Raw genomic sequence first — 24205 nt, 5'->3', positions numbered from 1 at the left:
TACCCCACTGGCTCACTGCCCCACTCATCTCCTCCCAACTCCCACCAAATAATAACCTATTAGAATCAACTCAATAAATATTTTAGCTGGACTTTCATTTTACTGAAGATACTATCACTTGGACTCAGTTATCATTAAGGATCTATCATACAGTCAGGCTCTGTGCAAAGCATTACACTAGCTAGTTCACTGTCTCTTGAAGTCACTTTCATTAAAATAAACTATTAAAATTAAATTCAAATGAATTATATGTATATATATATATATATATATATATATATATATATATATATATATATATATATATATATATATATATATATATATATATATTGTGCCTCCAGCGTGTCATGGGTCTTCCCCAGAGCCTCCTTCTGGTGGGACATGCCCGGGACACCTCCCGAGGAAAGCGCCCAGAAGGCATCTTATGCAGAAGTATCCTCCGCTGGAGTATTCATTTTATTTGGGTACTTTTTAGCTTGTTGTGACATCCACCCGCAGCTCCCATAGACAATTGGGCAGGAAGTAGTGACACTAACAGTGAGGTTGCAGGGTGCTTTTGTGCACAGAGCTCAGTTAATTGACTTAAATTTATTGGGACAATAATTGAACAGGAAAACAGGAAATCTGTAGTTTATTGCAGTATAAAATGTAAAAATGCTAAGAACACTACAACCAAAAAAGATCAAATAAAAGGTTAAAAAAAATGAAATGTTATGTAGACTATAACATTGTCTTTATAATTCAATCTTCATGATTCCTGAGGTGTGTTTTGGCAAGTCGCTGTTTGAGTAAACTTATCTGGAGCTGGAGTTTCTCTCTCTCCAGTAACAGGTTTTCCTTTTGTATCTGTAACACTTCCATCTGTAACGCTTCTAAAGAGACAAATACATTTTTAATTAGATTCACTAAAGGATTTTTCAAGTCATACTAAAAGGAGCCTTAATACTGGTAACTATAGGAGATTTACTGTGTAAATATACCAGAATACGTATTTTTGGTACATGTACTCAGCTACTTTCCAATACCCAACTAACTTCTGTCTTTACCTGTGGCTGAAATGGGTTTTTGTTGAGTTTCTTGAGACCAAGTCAAGCTTCGTAATTCAACCTCAACAGGATAATGATCACTGACGTCTAACGCCTGCAACAGCCAAAATATATTCATTCAAAAATTATACTGTGTGTGTGTGTGTGTGTGTACAATATTAAAATAAAAAAGATTCTTACCATTTCTTCAGTCATCCTAAACTCTTTGTGGAAGTTAAAAGGCTTGGCTGAATTTGGGACTATAGCCTCCAACATGTCATCACCATAAACCACAATCCTATTAAAACACAAGCACTATCTTATTTGTTTTGTAGTGGACTTTATTTTCATATTTCCTACAGCAAATTTCAATATAAGTATTCACTCTTGCTCATGCTAAAAACTATTAATTGATCTGATGGAAGAAACCAAGAAGTCTATGTTGATCAAGTCTATATATCTACACAGAGATTAAACATTTACTCAGTTTTTATTTTAAAGAATTGGCTATTTGAAACATAAGAATAAATGGCTTAAATTTAGAAATGAAATTATATATTTTGCCAATACACCTCTCTCTAGGTAAAAAATAAGAAGGTTCCATTACCGGTCATAGGTGTGGTTATTGGAAACATTAGCAGTGGTGTCTACTTCATCTCCGATCAGCCAGTGAAACTTTCTGTCACTGCGAATCCGAATGTCTCTCATCTTTTTCTTTGAGAGGTAAGCTCCATCTGCATTGAAATCCCCCAGGATCATTATGTTCTGGAAAATATTAAATTAAAATAAAAAATAAATGTAATTACTAGATCACTGATTTTTAAACAAATCCTTTTACTTCTGCTCTTCTTGTTATTCTAATCTAAACTATCTGCCTCCTACTGGACATTTTTGGAGGGTTTGTGACTTCCTAAAAGACACTGACCTCTTGTGGCTTTATCTATAGCAATGTAACTTCAAAATATGATAAGAGATAGATTTATATATCTGATATTTGCAATTTTTGATTATAACCTTTTGACCTACACTACCGGTCAAACGTTTTAACACCTCACTTTTTCCAGTTTTTACTGTTTACTGTTGACCAAAACATATTCTAAACTTTTGATTCATGAAAGTGTCCAACTTTGGCAGATATAACAGCTGAACACACTGTGACGTTCTTTTTACAATAGAAATCAAATATTCTTGTTCTTGTTCTTCCCAAGTCTGTTGCAGAAGTTCCCATAAACGTGTGTCACTTGTAGGTTGCTTGGCTTTCACCCTTCTGTCCAGTTCACCTCAAACCAGCTTAATGTGGTTTAAGTCTGGAGACTGCGCTGGTCACTCCATGTTTTCAAGCTTACCATCTTGTTCTTTTTTCCTGAGGTAGTTTTGGCAAAGATTGGACTTGTGTTTGTTATCTTTTATCTTTTTTTTTTCTTTTTTTAACCTCTGGGTGTTCAGTACTTACCTTTGAACCACTTCAAGCTGTTCATTGGACTTGCATGACTTGAATTGCAATAAATAACTGGAAAAATGTAGGTGTTCTAAAACTTTTTACCGGTAGTGTACATACTGTAAAATACATGAAGCTTTGTTTGAGCAGCAATAGTCTCAGTCCATCAGAAGACTAATTGCCGTACAATGCTGTGTTAGGAGTTTGCATGGATGTAGTGGATGACCAGAATCATTGTTATAGCCAATATCTTCCTTATTATATTATTGTTATGTTATTTAGTTGGGATACATGATTAAATCTGACTCTACATCAGTCCCAAAATGGGTACAGGTTGTTGTCCATCAGTGGCCCCGGATTTTAAAAGTCTGTATTGGCCTAGAAAGAAAAATATCACTTGATTGCTGAATTTGATTATGTATCACCAAAAACATATTTGCTTCTACTCACCCTACTATTATTTTTACTCTTACTGCCACCAACTAATGTGTACTTAGTATTTCTTCAGTAAATGTACTTTTGTATGAATGAAGTCACCTACATCAGTTTTCCACTTGTCTCTGACCACCAGGAAGACATCATACAGTTCATCAAGCTCTTTCTCAGAGTCCCATGGAGTAGTATGCACTGGTATCAGCACTATGTCCTTCAGTACTGCATATGAACAGAAAGGAACAAGTCTGATCACGTCAAAAGCAACGTATGTGAAAACAAACTCTACAATGCAAGGTGACAAGCTATATTAGGCTCAAATGTTTTAAAACAGTACAGTAGACATGAGTCACACATACCAAGGAAGCATGGGAAAGAATTATGAAACATGTATGTCCTATCTCCACCCTTGAGTACTCCGCCCCACTACTTAGGTCACTTTATGGCGTAAGTGTAAGGACAATTGGATATGTTCTTTCGCAAGGACACACTGGTTTAACACGTTTTCATCTTCATTTCAAAGTAAAATTACTCCACAAAATGATAACTTATGTACTGCTATACCTATAACTACCTGACAAAATTCTCAACAAGGCTTTTCACTTGCAGCCAGTGTAAAATGAGTTTAAACAGACCAGTATTGTGGGGTTTGAAGTGAAGGATGTACGGCTCTCGGGCAAAAGCATCCACATCGTTGGCTTGATTGTCCTCATACTGGTAACTGTCAATCAAAGTCACTACGTCATCCCTTTAAACGAAAAGAGAAAATACACAAATGTACAATGGGGTCAGAACAAGTTTCATATTTGAAATTAGTAGAAAAAGCATGTCTTAACCTGTATAGAAAGAGGAACTGCTCTTTGTAGCGTGTCCTCCCAAGACGGGCACTCAGTTGGAGTGTATAGTGGTGGGTTGTACAGACTCTGAAACAGCAGATAATAATGGAGTAGAGTTTGCAGTAGTACTAGAAGTAGTAGCACTAACTGTAGTTAATAACAATGGAAGTGGAAACTATGTAAATGTACATCTTTACAATGAATACAGGCATAACTTTTTTTTAATTAAAGTTGGTTTAAAACCAGTAGTACTAGAAGAAGTAGTAGTAATTGTGGTAATAAGAATAAGAGTGAAAAGTGTGTAAATACACATCTTAAAGGTGCACTGCGCAGCTTTTCTGGTGGAGGGTCAGCTACCTACTTGTCTCCATGGTTGTCAGTTGTCATTGCTCTGCCTGGAATGTTCGTAGTATAACATTAAACACACTGGGGAGACTCTCCACAGATCTGAATGGTAATGTAGTGTAGTGCTGTAACCTATTGCTCTCTCTCTTATGATGGATAGGTGTAAAAGTTCTACACAAAACAATAATATATCCATGGAGACGAGCAGATTGTGGACCCTGCACTACAAATGTTACACAATGCACCTTTAACAATGAATGCAGGCATAGCTTTTTTAATCAAAGTTTAAAACCAGCAACTTTCAACATAAATATACAGACTGTCCTACCTGTTCAATTCTTCCAAAAACAGTTTGACAGAGGCACCACTCACATCCACCACCTCCAGAATCAGTATAATGTCATATCGAGACACTATCTACAAAATAATACATTAATCAGTGAATCATCAACTCAATAAAACATAAACATTTGTACATTTGCGAGCAATTTAAAACCGTTTTAATTGACAACCAGTTAATTGGGAATAAAATTACATACATATAAAAGATACTCTGCTCCAATTTGAATAAAGTTCTTATACATCAGATATACAATGTATTATACTCCTTTACAAAAAAGTGACCTTACTTGGCTTTTACCTGACAACAGTGACAACATATGATATTCAAGCAACACCATAACATAATTCACATTTCCATTTATCCTTTTCCTTACCTTTACTAGTGTTGAGAGGACATCTGGTTTAGAAACTTTAGATATCCCAAATCTCTGAACATTGAATGAAGCGATCTTCATGCCTGCTGTCTAGCTTTTAAAGTATATAATTTGTCTTTCAATCTCTGTCTCTAACCTGTTGGCTTGACGTGACAACAATGATGTATTAGAGGTGAGTGGAGCACATTATGAAGCTTGACATGACAAAAGCCCACGCCTCCATGAGTGGAAAAAAAATAAATACAGTGGTGCCGTGTCAGAGTGTGTTGTTTTTAGCGTTAACAGTCAGATCTGCAGCAGAGTAAGAAAGAGGATGTGACAGGAATGTGACTGGACGACAAACCAGTTTCTGGCTTTGTCCCAGCAGCTACCTCTACAGACTTAAGCTGTACATGTAACACATATAATGACAATACAGTTACAAATACAATAAATGTTACTTCAAATTATTGACAAGGTTTAGCAATTTTACTTTTCTGACTCTCTGCCCCTACTAGCACTGCTTCAATCACCTTATTATGGCAATTTTAATGTTACCATAAAACTTATCCTATTACCCTCTGTCACTAAGCCAGTTCAGAGTTTTATAAAACAAAAAAGTACAGTAGTAACTGCAGTCAGTGCAGTCAGTGCAGTTAAAACATTCTCAAAAAATTGATATAGATTGTTACGATATTGATGCATTAACTAACTAAATGAACAGACTACACTATTTATTGTAAGCTTCATGACAGTAAATGTGTTTGAATAAAAAAACCTGAAAATGTATTTATTTATGTTTTAACACCCTAATGGAAAAATGGTCTGTAGCCATGCTTGGCTGTATTATTAATGGTAGTGGCACTGTGGTGGTAGTTGAATGTATTTTCAGTTATTTTTATTGTTTTTCCATGCACAGCAAATTCAAAAGTGTTAAATTCACGGTGTTGGTGTTGTTGTGAGTAAAGTGAAGAAAGTCCAGAGATGTTTCAACATAGTCAAGAGTTATTTCAATTATGACAGTGCTGTAGAGTAAAATAAACAGTTGTTGATCCACAGTGTTAACATCAAACACTTAGAAAGTGTCTATTTTGAATATTACACTACATCAGTACTGGGCTTTTGTAATGTTTCTAGGGGAGAACCATAATCTGAGAGAGAGGCCACATTTCACCATCTGAAGCTAATCTAACAGCTAACAGCACAAAGCCAACAGCTAATAGCGTTTGTTTTCAGCAGAACCTGAACTCAAAGAGCCTCAAGTCCAACCACCTGAGCTCTCACATGCCCCGGGTCAGCTCCTAAAGGCTACAGTGGAAAGATGAAGACACAAGCCATTAACTAGGTTGACCAAACGTCCGTTTTCCCCGGACATGTCCGTATTTTGCGTCCTGTCCGGGTCGTCCGGGTTTTTTTTTTTTAAGTGACGCAAATGTCCGGGTTTTCAGTACTGTTCATTGGGGGCATTAAACTGAGTGTTTCTCGTAGCGTCTGTGACTCAGAAGGAGCGAGACACAAACAGTAGGTCAGTCTGCAACACGCCGAAACGAAATGCACATTTAACAATGACTTGTTCTCCGTTTTCCGGCCCGGTCGGGACAAGTGAGAGGCCATGTGCACAGGTTGCGAGGTGAAAGTACAGTGGTCCCAAGTTTATTGCGGGGTTACGTTCTAAAAATAACCCACGATAGGTGAAATCCGCATAGTCAATTTTATATTTTACAATTATTCTATCTGTTTTAAGTCTGTAAAACCCCTCACCACACACTTTATGCACTTTTTTCAGACAGGAGAGGTGCAACCCTCTTTGCATCCTTCTTAAAACTTATTGCTGCTGTCGTCTTTATGTTATTTTCCTCCTTCTTAATTAACCAAAGATTCTTTTATTCCGTAATGGAGCCCAACAGCGCAGAGTCCTGCACGGGTCCGTTTTTGAGACCCGCAGTACAACACTGCTCAAGCGAACGTCAAACGTTGAGCCAACTTCATTACGCTGCACCGCAGCGCAGTACAACACTGCACCTGCCCGTTAAAGGTTGTATGGAGGATTTTTTTTGTTTTTGTTTCAAGTTGTCAATGATAGCATTATAGAGGTGCAGTAGCCTTGTAATTATGATGACCAAAGAGAATAAAAATTCATCAACTCTGGACGTGGTGGGGCCAGCTAAACATTTGCCAATAGATAACGACACTGCCTCTTATCTGTTAGCTGACAGGCTGTCAATCAAACTCCCTACGTTTCTAGCGTAACTGACTTGCCTGCGCGCCGCCGGTACGTGGTTTACGTACGCCTGTCACGCAGTCCACAGACGCAAGCCGCACAGACGCTGTTTACTCCACCAACGCAACAGTTCTTAGCGGCTTTTTTTGACCTATATCTTCCTCGCAGTTAGCAAAAAGTTTGTTGCAATGGCAGACAAGAATCCAGGAGCAGTTAGCCGCAAAAGAAAGTCCGTTTTTGAGGTCGCTGAAAGAAGAAGACAAGGGGAAAAGCAGCGAAGCCAAACTAAGGTGATTCTTATAGATTCATTCCAGCGATGGCGCGACTGAAGCAGACGCAGAGTCTAAAGACTGACGCATTGGTCGCCAAATTACTCCTGGACAGGTCACTTCTGCTTATTATGAAAACGTACTTTATTTCCAAGAGCGAGACAAACGTTTTTCAGGACACGAAAGCGATATCCTATGTCTGAAAACGTAATTTTCAAGGCAAAGAAAGAGTCCGCTTGCTGCTGCATGTTGTAGCTAGTTCATTCGCACGGAATCTCCGCGCAACCTTCTCTGCACCCCTTTCCTGCTCCTGTCCCCGCTGCCCGTTCCGCTCTTCCCCCTGCTCCTCACTTCTCCGGGCACGGAATCTCCGCGCACCGCTCCTCTCTCCTCTCCCTGCTCCCCGCTCCGCTCTTCTCCCTGCTCCTCACTTCTCGTCCGCGAACGAAATGTCCGCGCACCCGCTCCCCCGCTCCCCCCGCTCCCCACTTCTCCGCCTTGCCTAACCAACACTGTAGTTAGTTGTTTACAGCAACATTTGAAAAAGGACAAACAGTCGCTGGATTTCTCGTTCCTTGGAAAATCCTCTATACAACCTTTAACCCGAGATTATATCAAACTTTTGCGCTGCCTACTCCACGGACTGAACTAAGACTAAACCAGGACTAACCCAGGCCTAACCTAGGATTCCAGGACTGAAGAGGAGGAATAAACCAGGACTGAACTAGGACTAAACCAGAACTGACACAGGACTCACTGTCGGGACGGACTCGGAGTTGACCGCACGAGAAAGGACAGATGGAGAGCTCTGCACCTCACCCAGGTAAGCGCGGCAATTGCCCGATCGCGCTTTGCGGACAAACTGCACGGCGTTTTCTCTTTTAAGTCCAAGAGTAGTCTTGGTTTAGACCTGGTTTAGTCCTGACACGCCCCCCCCTTTTTTCACAAATGGAAATATGGTCACCCTACATTAACCATCTCGTCAGAGATTTGCATGTATGTCATGAAATGGTTAAATGTAGAACTTAAATGTCACCTCACCAATAATTTTGTAATTAACTAATTGAATTTTATATATGTGCTAAGTAGTAGCCTGGATGGCCTTTCTACCTGTGACTGAAGTGGGAAAGACAAAGGTTTTTTATGTCATTGTTGACCTGGCTGAATTTGGTGAACATTTCAAGGCACTTGGTCCTCAGACTCAAACTCACAAACTTGACACCTGTATTCGAAGAATTGTCTAAAGAACTTGGAAGTATCAAAAGAAACCCCAAGAGTGAAAGACTGACTCTTGAGGTAAAAAGTTTCTGCAATGTTAATGTTTCATAATTAACAGGACTGCCTCTATTGTGAACATTGTTATGTTTCTATAATGGAGAGAAGATCTTGTTTCAAACAATCAGACATGCTCCTCATTTTTGGAGATGAGCATGCCTGAATTCCATTCAAAACAAGATCTTGTTTCATCCATCGACTGCTTGTACCTAAAAATCAACTTAAAAAAAAAAGACAATCATTTTGACAAACTGTTGAGGGAACAGAGAATTCCTGCTGTCAGTTGGATTTTGCAAAAACAGTATTTTGTCATATGACTTGTTTAAATTGTGTTGATTGTATGATGTGCATTGTTTTAATACAAGTTAAGTTGAGATGGAATTTTGTGGTGATTTTCATTATTTTACATTTGTAAAAGGGATTATGAACTAGAATGGCGACAGCATTTGCACTGTATTTAGTGAAGAAATGGTTACTGTTGAATAGTGTAACATGAAGAACACTGTCTACACTATTTCTACTTCATAAATTGGTAAAACATTGCAATATAGTGATTGCTTTTTCACTATACACTAGTGTAAAAAAATCTAATCTTAATCAGTGTCAAATTCAACTATGAGGAGTGTGGTTACATCACTTTACCAGTGTTGAGCCTTCTACACTTTGGAAAGTGTAGTTTTAACTCATTTTATTGTGGACCCCATATGACATAGTAAAAGTGTTAAAATTAACAATATACGAGTTGAATTAACACTCTTGAATTTGCTGTGCAGACATCATTTGTAGCATTTTACTTAGAGTAAAACATTTGGCTTTTAACATTGTTAAGTGTATGGCACACATCACACTATATTATGATATCAAAAATATAAATGGTAATAAATTCAAAATAAGCAAAAATAACAAAAACTGGTGTCAAATAAGCCACAATTATATAAATGTATATGCAGTAAATATAAAAAAAAAGTAATATAGTAATACAAATATCTCTCAGCTATACATTAGAGCATATAAGACAAAAACAGTGCAAAAATAAAATGGCAATTGACATGACAGAGGGTTGTCATCTGTAACATAAGGGGTGAATAGTAAAACGATATCCTCACAGAGCCCTTAACACTATCAGGTGTGACTCGGCTCGGTGAAGAAGACAGATGAGAGCATTGTTCACACTAACATGGGGCATGGGGCAAATTGTAGCGGGTCTAGGGAGAGAGCCACCATGGGTCTGATCCAAGCCAGAATAGGTCTCTCAAACACTTTCATGATATGAGACGTCTAAGCAACTGGTTGGTCATTATCATGATTAAGTCCAGACAAAATAGGATTCTTGAGCACTGGCACAATGCAGGAGGGCTCCATAGCACAGGTATCCTGTCAAGTGTCAGACAGAGTGATGAGAAAGTGCAGGATTCCAGCGAATCCTCATGGTAATATCAGAATGATTATATAATACCCACCAAATGTTACATTGACATTTTTTAACAATAAAACTCATGAATTAAAAAGAAATGCAGTGCATACTACTTGTCAAAGCCTGAAAGCCTGATCTCGCCACAGTGGGGCGCCAGTGGCAAAAAAAATCATCTGTTTACGCACGTTGCATAGTTTGAAACTTGTGTGTTAATGAGTGTTGGTGATGGTTGGAAGAGATAATAGTGCAGATTTGCAGCATTACTTCCATCATTCTACCCCAGGGCAGCTGTGGCTACAGTAGTATCTTACCACCACTGAGTGTGGACTAAATGAACACTGCACTATAAAGTGCTTTGGGTGTCTTGAAAGGCACTGTATTAATAAATAAATTAATGAATACAAGTCTGATTCCTACAGAGGCAGACAACAGAAACAGCAGGCTATAATGCACCACAAAGTGGCATCTCAAGTTTACATTATTTGAATTCAGAAAATTTGAGTCACTTTTTTTTTAGATTTTTAACTTCAAAGAAAAAATAGATAAGCTAGGAAGCTAGGGTAGAATTAGTGTCTAGCAAAAGTGCAGTTCTAACCCTACCAGAAGATAATCTAATAAAAAAATTAAGCTTGAAAAACAGCAAAATGGTTAAAAAAAAAAAAAAAACTGCTAAAAATTTAAGATTAATATTGTAAATTAAAACATTTTAACTCTGCATAAATATTTGGAATTTTTTGGAATCATCCACAAAAAAAGTGAAAGTGAAATGAAGAGTGTCAAAAATATTCAAACAGAAACTTCTTCATCTTCTTCTGGCTGAGCCTTTTTGGGGGGTGGACCGCCCAGGACCACCTTTCTTACCAGTGTTGCTCTGTCCAGCACCAGCCTTTGCTTTGTAGGCAATCATATCCTTCACATATTTTTCCTTGAGTTTTGCAGCCTTGGACTCGTATGAAGCCTTGTCTTTGGCACTCTGTGTGGCCCACATCTCCCCCAGCTTTTTGGCAATGTCACAAATGGAGATGTTAGGGTTTTCCTCCTTGATTTTGGGACGTTGGTCTGAGCAAAACACAAAGAATGCAGAAAGTGGCCTCTTGGGGGCATTGGGGTCCTTCTTTTTTCTTGCTCTTCTTAGCTCCTTTTGATGGGACATAGTCATATCGGTCTTTGTCGTTTTTTTCCAGCTTGTTTGTGTCCTTGATGGCTCTGTTTTCTGTTAACAGAAAGACCAAGAAGATGATGAGTCAAGTTTCATAAACTTTACTAGTTTCCCCCAGATACAAGGTAACATGTACAAATCAAATACTTTTACTCATAACAATAGTGACCTATACTTAATTACAAATACATTGGACATGACATCTTATGTATTTATGTTATATGGTGTTTTTGTTCTCAAGACGATTATCCAATCAGGAAGCAAAGGGAGCATCATATGAGTCTCTCATTTAGGTTGCCAGTTTCAATGCGGAAATCCAGTCAGTTTAAACCTAAAAAGCCTCACTACCCCAGCACCTGCAGCCATCAGTGCTACAGTGGAGCCTCTCAGTGAGTAAATTATAGAGATTTAGAGTTTTCGCATGAACCTTGGCCTGTCTACTATAAGCAGGTTAAGGAACCTAGATTCAGTCATAATTACACCTAAAACAGTAGGAGCACAGGCTACGTAAAATTCTTTAAAAATCTATTCATCATGAAAATCACTATATCTGATGTGACAGTAGCTCCATAGAATGAGATGGGAATCTGTAAATGATTATTATCTTTATAACTGAATCTTCATGATTCCTGAGGTGTGTTTTGGCAAGTCGTTGTTTGAGTAAACTGATCTGGAGTTGGAGTTTCTCTCTCTCCAGTAACAGGTTTTCCTTTTGTAGCTATAACACCTCCATCTGTAATGCTTCTAAGGAGACGAATACAGAGATTCACTAAAGGATTTTTATAATCATTAAATGGAGTCATCTACACCACAGTAGAGTTCTGTTTTTTAAAGAAACATACAAGTTTATGACTCTCGAATGTTTAATGTTGTTCAAATGTTTTGTTTGAGATTGGCTGCTACACAAAATTGCTGTATTAATCTTATTTCCTGAAATAAAAATATATTAACCATAAACAAAGTGAAAATGTTCATATGCCTTCCAGTTTAATTTTAGACTATGGTTATATCTAGAGGTGCAATGGAAACTGTTCTCACGACGCAAGTTACTTGTGTGCTGCATTTGTACAGTAGCAGCATTTGTACAGTAGCAGCTTTGTGCACAGACTTAGGTATGTAGATTGTAATCACACATTTAAAAGAAGTAAACATAAATACTTCACATTTTGTCACTTTTGGACCCACCCTGTAATACACTACTGTACAGTGGAGTAGCTGTAAAACACAAGCACTATCTGTAAATGTTTTCATAACTTTTGTCTTTACCTGTTTGTTTTTGTTGAATTTCTTGAGACCGAGTTGAAGTTCGTAATTCAACTTCGACAGGATAATGATCACTGACTTCTAAAGCCTGCAACAGCCAAAATACATTCAAAAATTAAACTCTGTGTGTGTGTGCGTGTGTAATTTTAAAATCAAAAAGATTCTTACCATTTTTTCAGTCATCCCAAACTCTTTGTGGAAGTTAAAAGACTTGGCTGAGTTTGGGACTATGGCCTCCAACATGTCATCACCATAAACCACAATCCTATTAAAACACAAGCACTATCTTATTTATTTTGTAGTGGATTTTATTTTCATATTTCCTACAGCAAATTTCAATATAACTAATTACATTTTGGTTCAGATGCCATCACCATATATATACATGTACCGTCACACTCCAGCCCCCAGCAGCCAATTACAGCCTGATCTGGACATGCCCCCCTTGTTAAAACCTGCAGTTATGCAAAAACAGGTGGCAGGAAGGGCCCTATATGTCCCTATATGTCCCTATATGTACAGAGACACACATTTATTGTTTGTTGTTTTTTTTTTTTGTTTTTTTTTCCCCAGAATTTATTAATGTTTTTGGAGTCGGATTTATGAGTTTAATTTTATCTTCTTGATAAATGTTAATATTATACTATTTTATATACATATTTTATATACTCTGCTTATGTACTTACTTACTTCATGTGCTCTTCTCAAAACTTTGGCTAATCACAGGTAAGAACAGAGAAGTGGGTGGAGATAGGCAGTGAAAAGAAATAAAAATGATATTTTCTGATCATATTACTTCACACACTAAAACAACAGAGCAATCAGATCTGGCAAGAGTAGCACCCATATATTCTTATTTTAAAAAAAGTCTCTTTACCGGTCATAGGTGTGGTTATTGGAAACCTTAGCAGTGGTGTCTACTTCATCTCCGATCAGCCAGTGAAAGTCTCTGTCACTGCGGATCCGAGTGTCTCTCATCTTTTTCTTTGAAAGGTAAATTCCATCTGCGTTGAAATCCCCCAGGATCATTATGTTCTGGAAAATATAAAATTTTATAAAATTTAAATTAAAATTACAAATTTACACATCCTACCTCCCTCCAGCCAGACATTGTCTGGTTAAACATCACAAAGTCAGTAATCATGGCAGAGTTAAAGGTGCAATGGGAAAATGGGATTGCCCAAACAGCACTGTTCAGATCCGACTACTTCTGTTACTGTTACCACTGCTACCACTGCAACATGTACTCCTAATGTTGTTTAATAAACAACTTGTAATTTGGACATTTTAATTTGTACTTGTGTCACACAGTCCATTTCCTAACGTGCTTAAGTGAGAGATAATTCCAAACATGGGTTTCTAATGTGCACTTTTTAGTTGTTTAGTAAATGTGTCAAATGAAGCCACCTACATCAGTTTCCCACTTGTCTTTGACCACCAGGAAGACATCGTACAATTCATCAAGCTCTTTCTTAGAGTCTGATGGAGTAGTATGCACTGGTATCAGCACTATGTCCTTCAGTACTGCACAGAAATAAGAACACAAATGAGCAAGTCTGATCATGTCAAAACCTATGTATTTGAAAACAAACACTACACACTGAACTGAAATGGAATGTGTCAGTCTATATTAGGCTCAGTTGTTTTCAAACAACATGGTAGAAGTGTAGACATGAGTCACACATACCAAGAAACCATGCAATTAGAAGAGATGTAAATGTATGTCCTTCTTTCTCCACCCTTGAGTACTCCGCCCCACTACTTAGGTCACTTTACAGCTTAAGTGGAAGAGGACAACTGGATTCGTTGTCTCGCATGGACACACTGACTTAAGATGTACTCAGCTTCATTTCCAAGTAAAATTACTCCACAAAATGATAACTTATGTACTGCTATTACAACTACTTGACTAAATTCTCAACAAGGCTTTTCACTTGCAGCCATTGTAAAATGAGTTTAAACAGACCAGTGTTGTGGGGTCTGAAGTGAAGGATGTACGGCTCTCGGGCAAAAGCATCCACATCGTTGGCTTGATTGTCCTCATACTGGTAACTGTCAATCAAAGTCACTACGTCATCCCTTTAAACGAAAAGAGAAAATACACAAATGTCCAATGGAGGCAGAACAAGTTTCATATTTGATAATGCGTGAAACACATTAGTGAAAAAGCATGTCTTAACCTGTATAGAAAGAGGAACTGCTCTTTGTAGCCTGACCTCCCCAGACGGGCACTCAGTTGGAGTGTATAGTGGTGGGTTGTACAGACTCTGAAACAGCAGATAATAATGGAGTAGAGTTTGCAGTAGTACTAGAAGTAGTAGCACTAACTGTAGTTAATAACAATGGAAGTGGAAACTATGTAAATGTACATCTGTACAATAAATACAGGCATAACTTTTTTTTTTATTAAAGTTGGTTTAAAACCAAATTTCAACAAAAAATATACAGGCTCTTACCTGTTCAATTCCTTCAAAAACAGTTTGACAGAAGCACCACTCACATCCACCACCTCCAGAATCAGTATAATGTCATATTGAGACACTATCTACCAAATAATAAATTAATCAATGAATCATCAACTCAATAAAATGAATGTGTACATTTGCAAGCAATTTATAACTATTGTAGGTTACAAGCACTTAGTTAATTGGGAATAGAATTGCATACAAGCATAGTAAAGTATAGGGACATACATAAAATATAGGCTACTCCAATCCAGTTTGAATAACATTTCATAGCCTACTTGTACATGTTTACTTTACTTAATTCCTATACAACATATTATATTTCTATATAAAAAGTTGCCCGAATTGGATTTTATGTGCTGGGACAACATACGCTATTCAAGCAAAACTATAACATAATTCACATCACCATTCTTTCCTTACCTTTACTAGTGTTGAGAGGACATCTGGTTTAGAAACTTTAGATATCCCAAATCTCTGAACATTGAATGAAGCGATCTTCATGCCTGCTGTCTAGCTTTTAAAGTATATAATTTATCTTTCAGCCTCTGACTCTAACCTGTTGGCTTAACATGCCTTCAATGATGTATTAGAGTTGAGTAAATGAGTGACTTGATAATGTCCACGCCTGCTTGTGTAAGAAAAATAAATAAATAGCCTATAGTAGTGCTGTGTCAATGCGTGTTGTTTTTAGCTTTAACAGTCAGATCTGCAGCAGAGTAAAAAGTGGTTGTTAAGACACAATGTGACTGGAACCAGTTTCTGGCTTTGTCCTAGCTGACATAAGCTGTAGGTAGAGCTTGAGATTACATTACAAAATACAATGCAGCTGTGGCTACAATTGTGGAAAGAATGAATAATGCATTGTGTCTTCTCTAAAGGCAGTGGAAAAGACAATCTGTCACACCTTTTTCTTGTTCTTGGAAAGCTGACGAGTTGTTGTCAGTAAGGACAGGAAGAGTGAGAAGTTTTGGTGGAAGGGGCTGGGTGAGATCACATGACTGGTGGTGCCTCCACGGGCTGTGAAAATGGTAGGGTGTTTGAGATTCAAAACAAAGCATTTCTATGCTCCTGAACCTCCAGACCTATTTTTATTATTTATTATTATTTTTTATCAAATTCAATTTGCAGCTCATCCAAGTTGCTTCTTCAGTTTTGGTCAAAATTCTGGTGGACACTTCCTTATATTTGCCTGAAAGGAGGAGCTAACTACTCTGAAACTACTCTGAAACTAATATCCCTACCTGTTTGTTAAATAGATCTATTGAACTGCACTAAGTGGAACTGTGCCTTTCTTAACAAAATTAGCCTGTTTAACTTCCCTCTCAAACCAATTATTTTCTCTGGCTAAGATCTGTACCTCACTGTCCTCAAAGGAGTGGCCCGTGGCTTTTAGATGGAGGTACGGCAGACTGAGGTCCACTATTGCTCCCTCGTTTGTGTTGGTACATCCTCTTGTGAAGTGGCTGTTTAGTTTTTTCAATATAACGCTCACTTTAACCTTCACTACACTGAACTGACTAATACTACACTGACCACATTGTTTTGTTTGTGGCTCGGTGTTTTGTCCTTTGGGTGGACCAGTTTCTGTCTTAAAGTGTTTGTAGGTTTGAAATAGACTGGGATTTCATGTTGTCCTCTGTAGTTTTTCCAGAAACACCAGCCATGTAGTGAATAATTACACCCTTTCTCCTGGATTCTGATTCTCTGTCTCATTGTTTTATTGAAAGCCCATTTTAGATATCCACAAACAGAGAGGGCTTGTAGAAACCAATTGGGCCCTGCATTGTAAAGTACAAATAAAGTTTGTGTTGCAGTGGATGGTGTGAACCAAAACCAGGTCTTGGTCAGTGTGTGTGGGTTTCCTGAAGTCCTCTACCTGGAGTCACTGGTCTTCTCCTATGAATGTTTTTTAGTGCTAACATTTTATACGAATATTTGGAGTTACTGATAAGACTATTGTACAGTTAGGCCTGTAGGCAATTGTTCTGGGTAAAAATTTCTTCCATGGACCTTTTCCTATTAACACTGAAGTTACTACATTATTATGATTTTTAAAGATTTTGATTTAAACTTCATAAACTTGACTAGTGTTCCCCAGATACAAAGTAAACATGTATAAATCAAAATGCTTTTACTGATAACAATAGTGATCTATAGCCTAATTGCATTACTAAAACATTGCACATGACGTCCTAATTATTTATGTTGAGAGAGAGAGAAAGAGAGATACTTTATTGACATTCAAAGGTCTCAGTGAGGTTGAACAGGAGGACTGGTCATGTAAGGTCAGCAGATCCTGTGTCAGGGTAGTTTAAAGAGAGGAAGAGCCAAAAGTCCCGCCTCTGTGTCCTGCAGCATCACAGCAGCATCCACAGGAAGCCAGCCACAACAGGAAAGGCTTCATTCCTACTCTGCTCTGTTGTTTCGGCTGGTGATGAAACTGTGCCTGCAAAGATAGGTGGGATCCCCCGGACCAAAAAAAAAAAAAAAAAGAGAGAGAGACCAGGGGGTTTAAGCAGGTTAATACTACTGCTTCAGTTTCATAAAAAGTAAAGTGGTAACTGCAGTCAATGCAGATAAAAAGGTCTGGATAACTAACTAACTAAAGTGTTTGAATAAAAAAAAAACTGAAATTTTTTAAAATTACAGTGGGAAAGTGATTGATGGAAGTAGCACTGCAGTGGTAATGAAATGGATTTGTTTGTTTTTGAGTTGTTTTTATTGTTCATTTTCATGTTTTCATTATAATTTTTTTCATTTTAATTTGTAGCATTTTAGTCTGAGTGTAAAACATTTTAACATCGTTTACTGCGTGGTCTACCATTTGCAATTTAACATAGTCTAGGAACTGCTGATGCAAGTTAGTAGTTTATCTTTTTGATGTTTGCACAGCTCCAGTAATAATAATTGCAATTGTAATTTTAGCAAACATGTTTTTGTAATTTTGTTTTGTTTTATTGGTAATATCCCCCCCCCCCCCCCAAAATATTAAGAACATAAAGAATTTTGTGTTTTCAGGGGTCAGAGGGGGTCGGGTTTGGGGACCACAGGATCTCATCTCATATTGTCCACATGGCTTTATCAAACCAGGATCTGCAGGGATGAAGATCAGCTCCTCCAAGTCTGTCTCAAGTGGAGGAGATCAAGTACCTCAGGGTCTTGTTCATGAGTGAGGAAACGATGGAGCATGAGATTGACAGGCAAAACGGTGCAGCGTCTGCAGTGATGCTGTCACTATATGACCATTGTGGTGAAGAAGGAGCGGAGTCAAAAAAAAAAAAGATTTACCAGTCACTCTCCTTTCTTACCCTCACCTATGGTCATGAGCTTTGGGTAATGACTGAAAGAACAAGATGATCTTTGAATGAAGACCATCTTGTCCACCATCTTAAACATCTTGCCACCCTGTGGCATAAACTCATTCCACTGCTTATATCTGTGAAAGAGCGAAGAGCTCTGTCACACAGGAGTAGTTCCTCTACGCAAGGAACCAGATGAGGTGACTCAGACATCTGCTCCTGGTGCCTTCTGGATGCCTCCCCAGGGAGGAAAGACTGTGTCTCTCAACTGGCCTGAGAATGCTTTGAGGTCCCACTGGAGGAGATGGAGGAGGTGTCTGGGGTGAGGGAGGTCTAGGAGTCCTTGTCTAGACAGCTGGATGGATCAGCTGGAAGTATAAATGCTATCGGAGTTGAGCAGTTTCACTGATAAATCTTTGATATTGTACTGACATGGTTGCACAGTGTTTTTTTTTCTTAAACTGATTTTTTTAATAGTTTATAGTCAGGCTGTCAAAATTAGCACTTTAACAATGAAAGCTCTTGTTTCTCCTATCTTTTTCTCCTATCTTGATGTAATAGAGGAAACACTGTCACAGTTTTACAGATCAAGTCAAGGCATCTTTGGCACAGTAGCAAGCAACTACACCTGTCTTACGAGGTTTAAATTCCTTAGATAAAGCAATGCTTTCTTTAGAACTATTGTAGTAGCAGTCCTTGTCAGAATTTTAGAAACAGGAAAACAAATTGGGATGGTAACTAGTAATCAAATTGTGATGGTAACTAGTATTTTTATTTTTTTTCTATTCTTACAACAAACATTTAAACAAATATATCTTGTATTGCAATGTGTTATAGAAGAGAGAAAGAGATAATAGGAGACACAATTAATTGCACGTACCTAGCGAGGTTGAAATTCCTTAGAGGAAACAATGTAGTCTTTAGACTTGTGGGTAGGTGGGAAAGGAGATGGCATGTGTTGGACTGGTTCACCCACATCTCTCCATAGACACACCCAGCTTCTGGACCTATAAACCTGGTCTCAGTGATAAGACATGCTCAGTGCAGACTTACTACACCCAACATCCCACATCACAGTGGTAAGTCATTTTACATTTGTACTCACATTTTTAACTACAGAAGGAAGTACCCTTTGAAGTACAAAATAGTTTGCATGCATCTATTCTGTAAAAGTAGTTTTTTCTTAATCTATATCTTATAGCAGAAATTGTCTGCAACAAGTACTGACTATTGCAATACTGCTACACTGTTAATATCATACTACACCTTAAACTAGTACTATTAGTATTACTTTTACTATGACTGATTCTCACTCCTACTGTATTACCATAACTGCTTCTTCAAAAAGCTGATCTGACCCCATAACCCTCTCTCCTCAGCCCTCCACCACAACCATGAGTCTAAGGACCAAACGCACAAACTCTCGCCCGGGGCTCTACACCTCCTCAGGCTTCAGCAGCATGTCCATGAGCTCCTACAATATCCCACGGATCAGCACCGATATGAACCATGCACCCTCCATCAGAGCAGTCACCATAAACAAGACCCTCCTCACTCCAGTCGACATCTCCATTGACCCCAATGTGCAGGTAGTCCGCACCCAGGAAAAAGAGCAGATCAAGAGCCTCAACAACCGCTTTGCCTCCTTCATTGATAAGGTCAGTAATTTATTTTTTATACACTTAAACACTATATCTGTTATATTTTTTTTACTTTGACATAATAAAATATCAAAAACAGAAAAGTAACTGGTGGTGGCATAACATAGTTCTGGGTAATCAGTGTGTAATCAGTGTTAATAGAGATTACTGGTGTGAGCATAGGAATAAAGAGGATTGTTACTGTTCTGACTTTATAACAGGGATTTCAAAGTGCAGCTTATTTTAGGAAAGGTCCAGGATAAATCTTGCATTTTTGTGTTAATTCAATCCATTTATAAGAATTTAGTAGCAAAATATATACATTTAAGACATCTGGCCAACACTAAGCATTTTCACTCACTATAATGAATCCATTGGTGTCTTTGTAATAGAGGCATCTTTAAACATTATCAGTGCAAAACAGGGCCAGCTATGTGCATTATGTACACACTATAAACTTCTTAGGTTCTTTTGAAAGACAACACAGTAGGAGCCCAGTCTACACTATTGTTAATAATAGCTCATATCCCACTTTGATTAATCTTGTCCCAGGTGAGACACTTAGAGCAAGAGAACAAGAGGCTGGAGACCAAGTGGAAGATGTTGGAAAGTCAGACCCAGGCCTCCTCTAACGTTGAGCCCATGCTAAAGGCCTACATCGCATCTTTGCAAAAACAGCTTGAGTGTCTGAACCAAGACAAAAGTAATCTGGAAAAGGATAATAACATCATGCATGAAAATGTTGACCTCTACAAGACAAAGCAAGTACTGTTCATTATGATCTAATAGATTATGACCCTGCCCTAAGATGTCACAGTATATTATGCAATGGTTTAGGCTATTGTCTATACCATTGCATAATCTGTGCAGATCTTTGCATGGCTAAAGTAAAATAAATAGTATGGGAGTTTGTGAGTCATGCTTAGGTATACTGCAAAGTTTTAGAGTGTAATAATTATATTTGTGGACTGCTGTAGGTATGAAGATGAAATCAACAAGAGAAATGATGTTGAGAATGACTTTGTTTTGCTCAAAAAGGTAAATATTATGCACTATTAAGACCTGTAGCACTGAATAATAGAGGTTTTAATAGTTCTGTTTACATTTTTGCAGGACGTTGATGCAGGTTATTTGTCCAAAGTGGATCTGGATGACAAGGTGATTTCAATGGTTGACGAGAGGAACTTTTTAATGGCTCTCTTCGATGCGGTAAGATTTTATTTTATTTTTTTTTTTAGAAAGGCTGATGTCAATAAATGCTGATTTGTTAAATGTATAGAAGTACACCAACCTTCTTTACACCTGTTTTTTAATAAAGTATGCAGCTTCATGATTATTATAAAACTATGCAGTGCTTTTGTGTTTTTCACTATTATTGCTTATGGTTTTCTTTGGCATGTACAGGAAATCCGTGAACTGCAACAGAACATGAAGGAGACATCTGTGGTGGTGCAGATGGACAACTCCCGCGACCTCAACATGGAGGAGATCGTCGCTGAAGTAAAGAGACAATACGAGGAAATCGCTAAGCGCAGTCGAGTGGAAGCTGAGAACTGGTACAAGAACAAGGTAAAGAAAAAACAATTCATCTCTATTATACTGGTTTGCATGACATTTAGACTAACAGGCTTATTGTACAGATCTTTAAATGTGTTAAATGAGTAGAAATTGGACAGTGATAAAAGGGAGAAAAAGTTTTGGCCAGCAAGACTGTAATGATCAAAAGAGGATGACAGTGAAACCAACCAGACATATCTCAGAATAATTGGTGCATGGCTTGACTATAAGAATTAACATTCAGAGATGATCAAAAATAAATAAATTCAATTACATAATAAATTTAACTGTCTAGACACTTAACTACTTGATTTTGTTTCTCTGATCTTTGTGACCAGTTTGACAAGATGTCTGCTGAGGCTGATCAGTATGGAAATGAGCTGAAGAACAGCAAGTCAGAAATAGCAGAGCTCACAAGAATGATCAGTCGCCTGAAGAATGAGATTGAGACTGTAAAGACCCAGGTGAGAAGGTCAAGAATGTTTGAGGCAATCTCACTCAACACCGACACCTGGAAGAACTGGTTATGGCTTTATATGCAAAACATTGCTGTTGTAAGATGAAGCCAGAGAGAATACCACAAATATGATAACAGTCTGCAACAAATAACAACACATTCACAAATACTATAGATATATGGATGCATTAGTTATTTAGTGGTATAAAATAAAAGTTTATGGACCATCAAGTTTCATTCAAAACTTTAAACTAAAACATTTATGATAAATTATACTTTTTTGTCTGAAAGGTGCAATGTGTAACTTTTTGGTTGGGGGTCCGTCACCTGCGTGTTTCTATGGATATGTCACTGCTCTACTTCGAATTTGACTTCCACAGTATGACATTAAACATTTCTACATCAAACTGATCCAATTACAGGTGGTTTTACAGCTCAAAAAAAAAAAAAAGCAGGCCTACTTTGGTCTTCGAGAATAGAGAAAGTTTGAATACCTCACTTTGAAACATTCCAGACAAAGCAATAACATCTCCTCAGAGAAAAGTATTTGACAGGCCCTCCACGAGAAGTTACATAATACACCTTTAAACAGTATCAGTGAAGTAAAAACATATTTGTACATTACTACACTGTACAATCCTACCTTTATTTTCTCTTCAGCGTGCCTCACTTGAGACTCAGATCACTGATGCAGAAGCATGTGGGGATCTGGCCATCAAAGACGCTAATTGTCGCATCCATGACCTGGAGGTGGCGATGCAGAAGGCCAAACAGGACATGACCCGGCAGCTCAGGGAGTACCAGGAAGTCATGAATGTCAAAATAGCATTGGACATTGAGATCTCCACATACAAAAAGCTGCTGGAGGGAGAGGAGCTGAGGTGGGTAGAACCAGTTCAGGCAGAACAATCAGATAGTGCCTCTGATTAAATGCCTACAACTATAGGCCTTAGGCAGAGGACACGGACTGAATAACAATTATAAAGGATAAGAAGAAATGTTCTGAACTTTTTTGGCAGTCTATTTTTAAATTGATGGGACAATATGATCCCTCACTATTAGTATTTTTGAGTTGTGGCTTTACAAGTATGTTTTTTCTTTTGCAGGCTTGGCAATGGAACAATCGTAAACATCCAGACAGTGCCTACCAGGAGTAGTAAGTCATAGATACTTGTGACACAGTATTTGCACAGTCTCATTATTCCTGTCTAGAGCCTCTGTGTAAGTTGGTCTATATAACGTTGTAAAGTCTTATTCTTTGTTTTTAAGGCTACTCCAAGAAAAAACTTGAAAAAAAGACATCAGGCCCGATTGTCATCAAGACCATGGAAACCAATGATGTGACATACAACAACAGCAAATGAAAACATGAATCTTTTATCTTTGCAATTTACATCAGCATATCTTTGCTACTCTATGAAGTTACTGCAGCATGAGCCATAGCTATGTTTCTCTCCCTTTTACTGGTCTTACTGAAATAAACAGGTGCTCTGGATCAATCCACAGTTTAAGATTGTGTTTGGTATGGTCATTTATATACTTATCAATAGCATTTGTTTACCATTTATTGGATTAGATTTGGACATGGCCAGTAAGATTAATTATTTTGGGTGGATAAAGAAGACATACTATGAGTACTTAGTAATAAAGTATAACATATATCATTCTTTTAAGTATTTTTCATTGTAATCCGCAAAATAGGCTTGGTCTAAATAGTGGAATGGGACCATTGACTTCCTGTCACCAATCACAATGTATAAGCTCTTTGTTGTTGCATTTTTCCTTTGCGAACTGTGGATTGTCATTTAGGCAAGAATTTTACATTTGACCTGCACATATAAGAGTAATTTGTAAAATAAATGCATGCTGTGCAAGTTGAAATTGGGTGTGGGTATAGGGGGTAGATGACAACAGAAATTGTCTTAATTTAATTTTCTTAAACTTAAGCCTTAATGCAAGACATACAGGATTACTCAAATGTGCATGAACCTAAACAGAGCACTTGGTAAATAATAAATAGTATGGTTAAGCTCATAAAGTCTGTTTTGCATATTATATGTCCTTTATTGATGATTTTTAAAGAAAGAAAAAAGAAACCAAAAAGTACCATACGGTCTATGGGTAGTACTGGTTATTGTTGTATTATGTAGACTAAATATGAATTTTTTTTAAGTTTTGCATACGCTACAAGGGTCAGAGCTGAACATTTGTGAAAACTGTAGAAGTATTTTCAGTAATCATTTAGGGGTAGATAGATATAAGTACAGAAGAACAGGCTACTCTCCTACTCCTGGATGTTGCTGTGCTGCTCACGCTGATCTGCCCTGTACTGAGCAGGGAACAAAAAAAAGACTGAATGGGAAATAGGATACTTGTGTATTAATTTATGCAAAAGTAGTCTATATAACA

General features: G+C 37.7%; 3 protein-coding genes across 3 annotated transcripts; 1 reads left to right on the top strand and 2 right to left on the bottom strand.

The window, feature by feature from the left end:
• Window positions 1-485: 485 nt before the first annotated feature.
• Window positions 486-5392, bottom strand: LOC110158055 (deoxyribonuclease-1-like 1). Its single transcript, XM_055166047.1, has 9 exons — window positions 4796-5392; window positions 4408-4496; window positions 3735-3821; window positions 3534-3646; window positions 3008-3120; window positions 1636-1793; window positions 1230-1326; window positions 1050-1143; window positions 486-875 (listed from the first exon to the last, which is right to left on the bottom strand). The coding sequence occupies exons 1-9, from the start codon at window positions 4874-4876 to the stop codon at window positions 745-747; spliced, it is 963 nt and encodes a 320-aa protein (XP_055022022.1). The 5' UTR covers window positions 4877-5392; the 3' UTR covers window positions 486-744.
• A 2481-nt stretch (window positions 5393-7873) lies between these two features.
• On the bottom strand, window positions 7874-15904 carry LOC110158035 (deoxyribonuclease-1-like 1). Its single transcript, XM_055166011.1, is given in 11 exon segments — window positions 7874-10785; window positions 10787-11073; window positions 11075-11166; window positions 12379-12463; window positions 12544-12640; window positions 13253-13410; window positions 13787-13899; window positions 14342-14454; window positions 14556-14642; window positions 14832-14920; window positions 15264-15904. Coding segments are annotated over 11 exon segments (1248 nt in total). The 5' UTR covers window positions 15345-15904; the 3' UTR covers window positions 7874-10739.
• A 3218-nt stretch (window positions 15905-19122) lies between these two features.
• On the top strand, window positions 19123-23330 carry si:dkey-222n6.2 (intermediate filament protein ON3). Its single transcript, XM_020922458.2, has 10 exons — window positions 19123-19221; window positions 19522-19800; window positions 20335-20543; window positions 20760-20820; window positions 20896-20991; window positions 21187-21351; window positions 21678-21803; window positions 22457-22677; window positions 22903-22952; window positions 23066-23330. The coding sequence occupies exons 1-10, from the start codon at window positions 19177-19179 to the stop codon at window positions 23158-23160; spliced, it is 1347 nt and encodes a 448-aa protein (XP_020778117.2). The 5' UTR covers window positions 19123-19176; the 3' UTR covers window positions 23161-23330.
• The last annotated feature ends 875 nt before the right edge of the window (window positions 23331-24205 follow it).

Source organism: Boleophthalmus pectinirostris, unplaced genomic scaffold (assembly GCF_026225935.1).
Source record: "Boleophthalmus pectinirostris isolate CB_2022bp ecotype Guang Dong unplaced genomic scaffold, ASM2622593v1 HiC_scaffold_8, whole genome shotgun sequence".
NCBI lineage: Eukaryota > Metazoa > Chordata > Actinopteri > Gobiiformes > Gobiidae > Boleophthalmus > Boleophthalmus pectinirostris.
This window is presented reverse-complemented; position numbering and strand designations above follow the sequence as displayed.

Excerpts from the sequence above, each read along its gene's own strand:
- LOC110158055 (XM_055166047.1), bottom strand. The coding sequence starts at position 4,876 with ATGAAGATCGCTTCATTCAATGTTCAGAGATTTGGGATATCTAAAGTT. Across the intron at positions 1,327-1,635 it reads AATAACCACACCTATGACCG|GATTGTGGTTTATGGTGATG; the intron begins GTAATGGAACCT and ends GTGTTTTAATAG. Across the intron at positions 876-1,049 it reads AAAACCCATTTCAGCCACAG|AAGCGTTACAGATGGAAGTG; the intron begins GTAAAGACAGAA and ends TTGTCTCTTTAG.
- si:dkey-222n6.2 (XM_020922458.2), top strand. The coding sequence starts at position 19,177 with ATGCTCAGTGCAGACTTACTACACCCAACATCCCACATCACAGTG. Across the intron at positions 20,544-20,759 it reads GTTGACCTCTACAAGACAAA|GTATGAAGATGAAATCAACA; the intron begins GCAAGTACTGTT and ends GGACTGCTGTAG. Across the intron at positions 22,953-23,065 it reads GACAGTGCCTACCAGGAGTA|GCTACTCCAAGAAAAAACTT; the intron begins GTAAGTCATAGA and ends TTTGTTTTTAAG.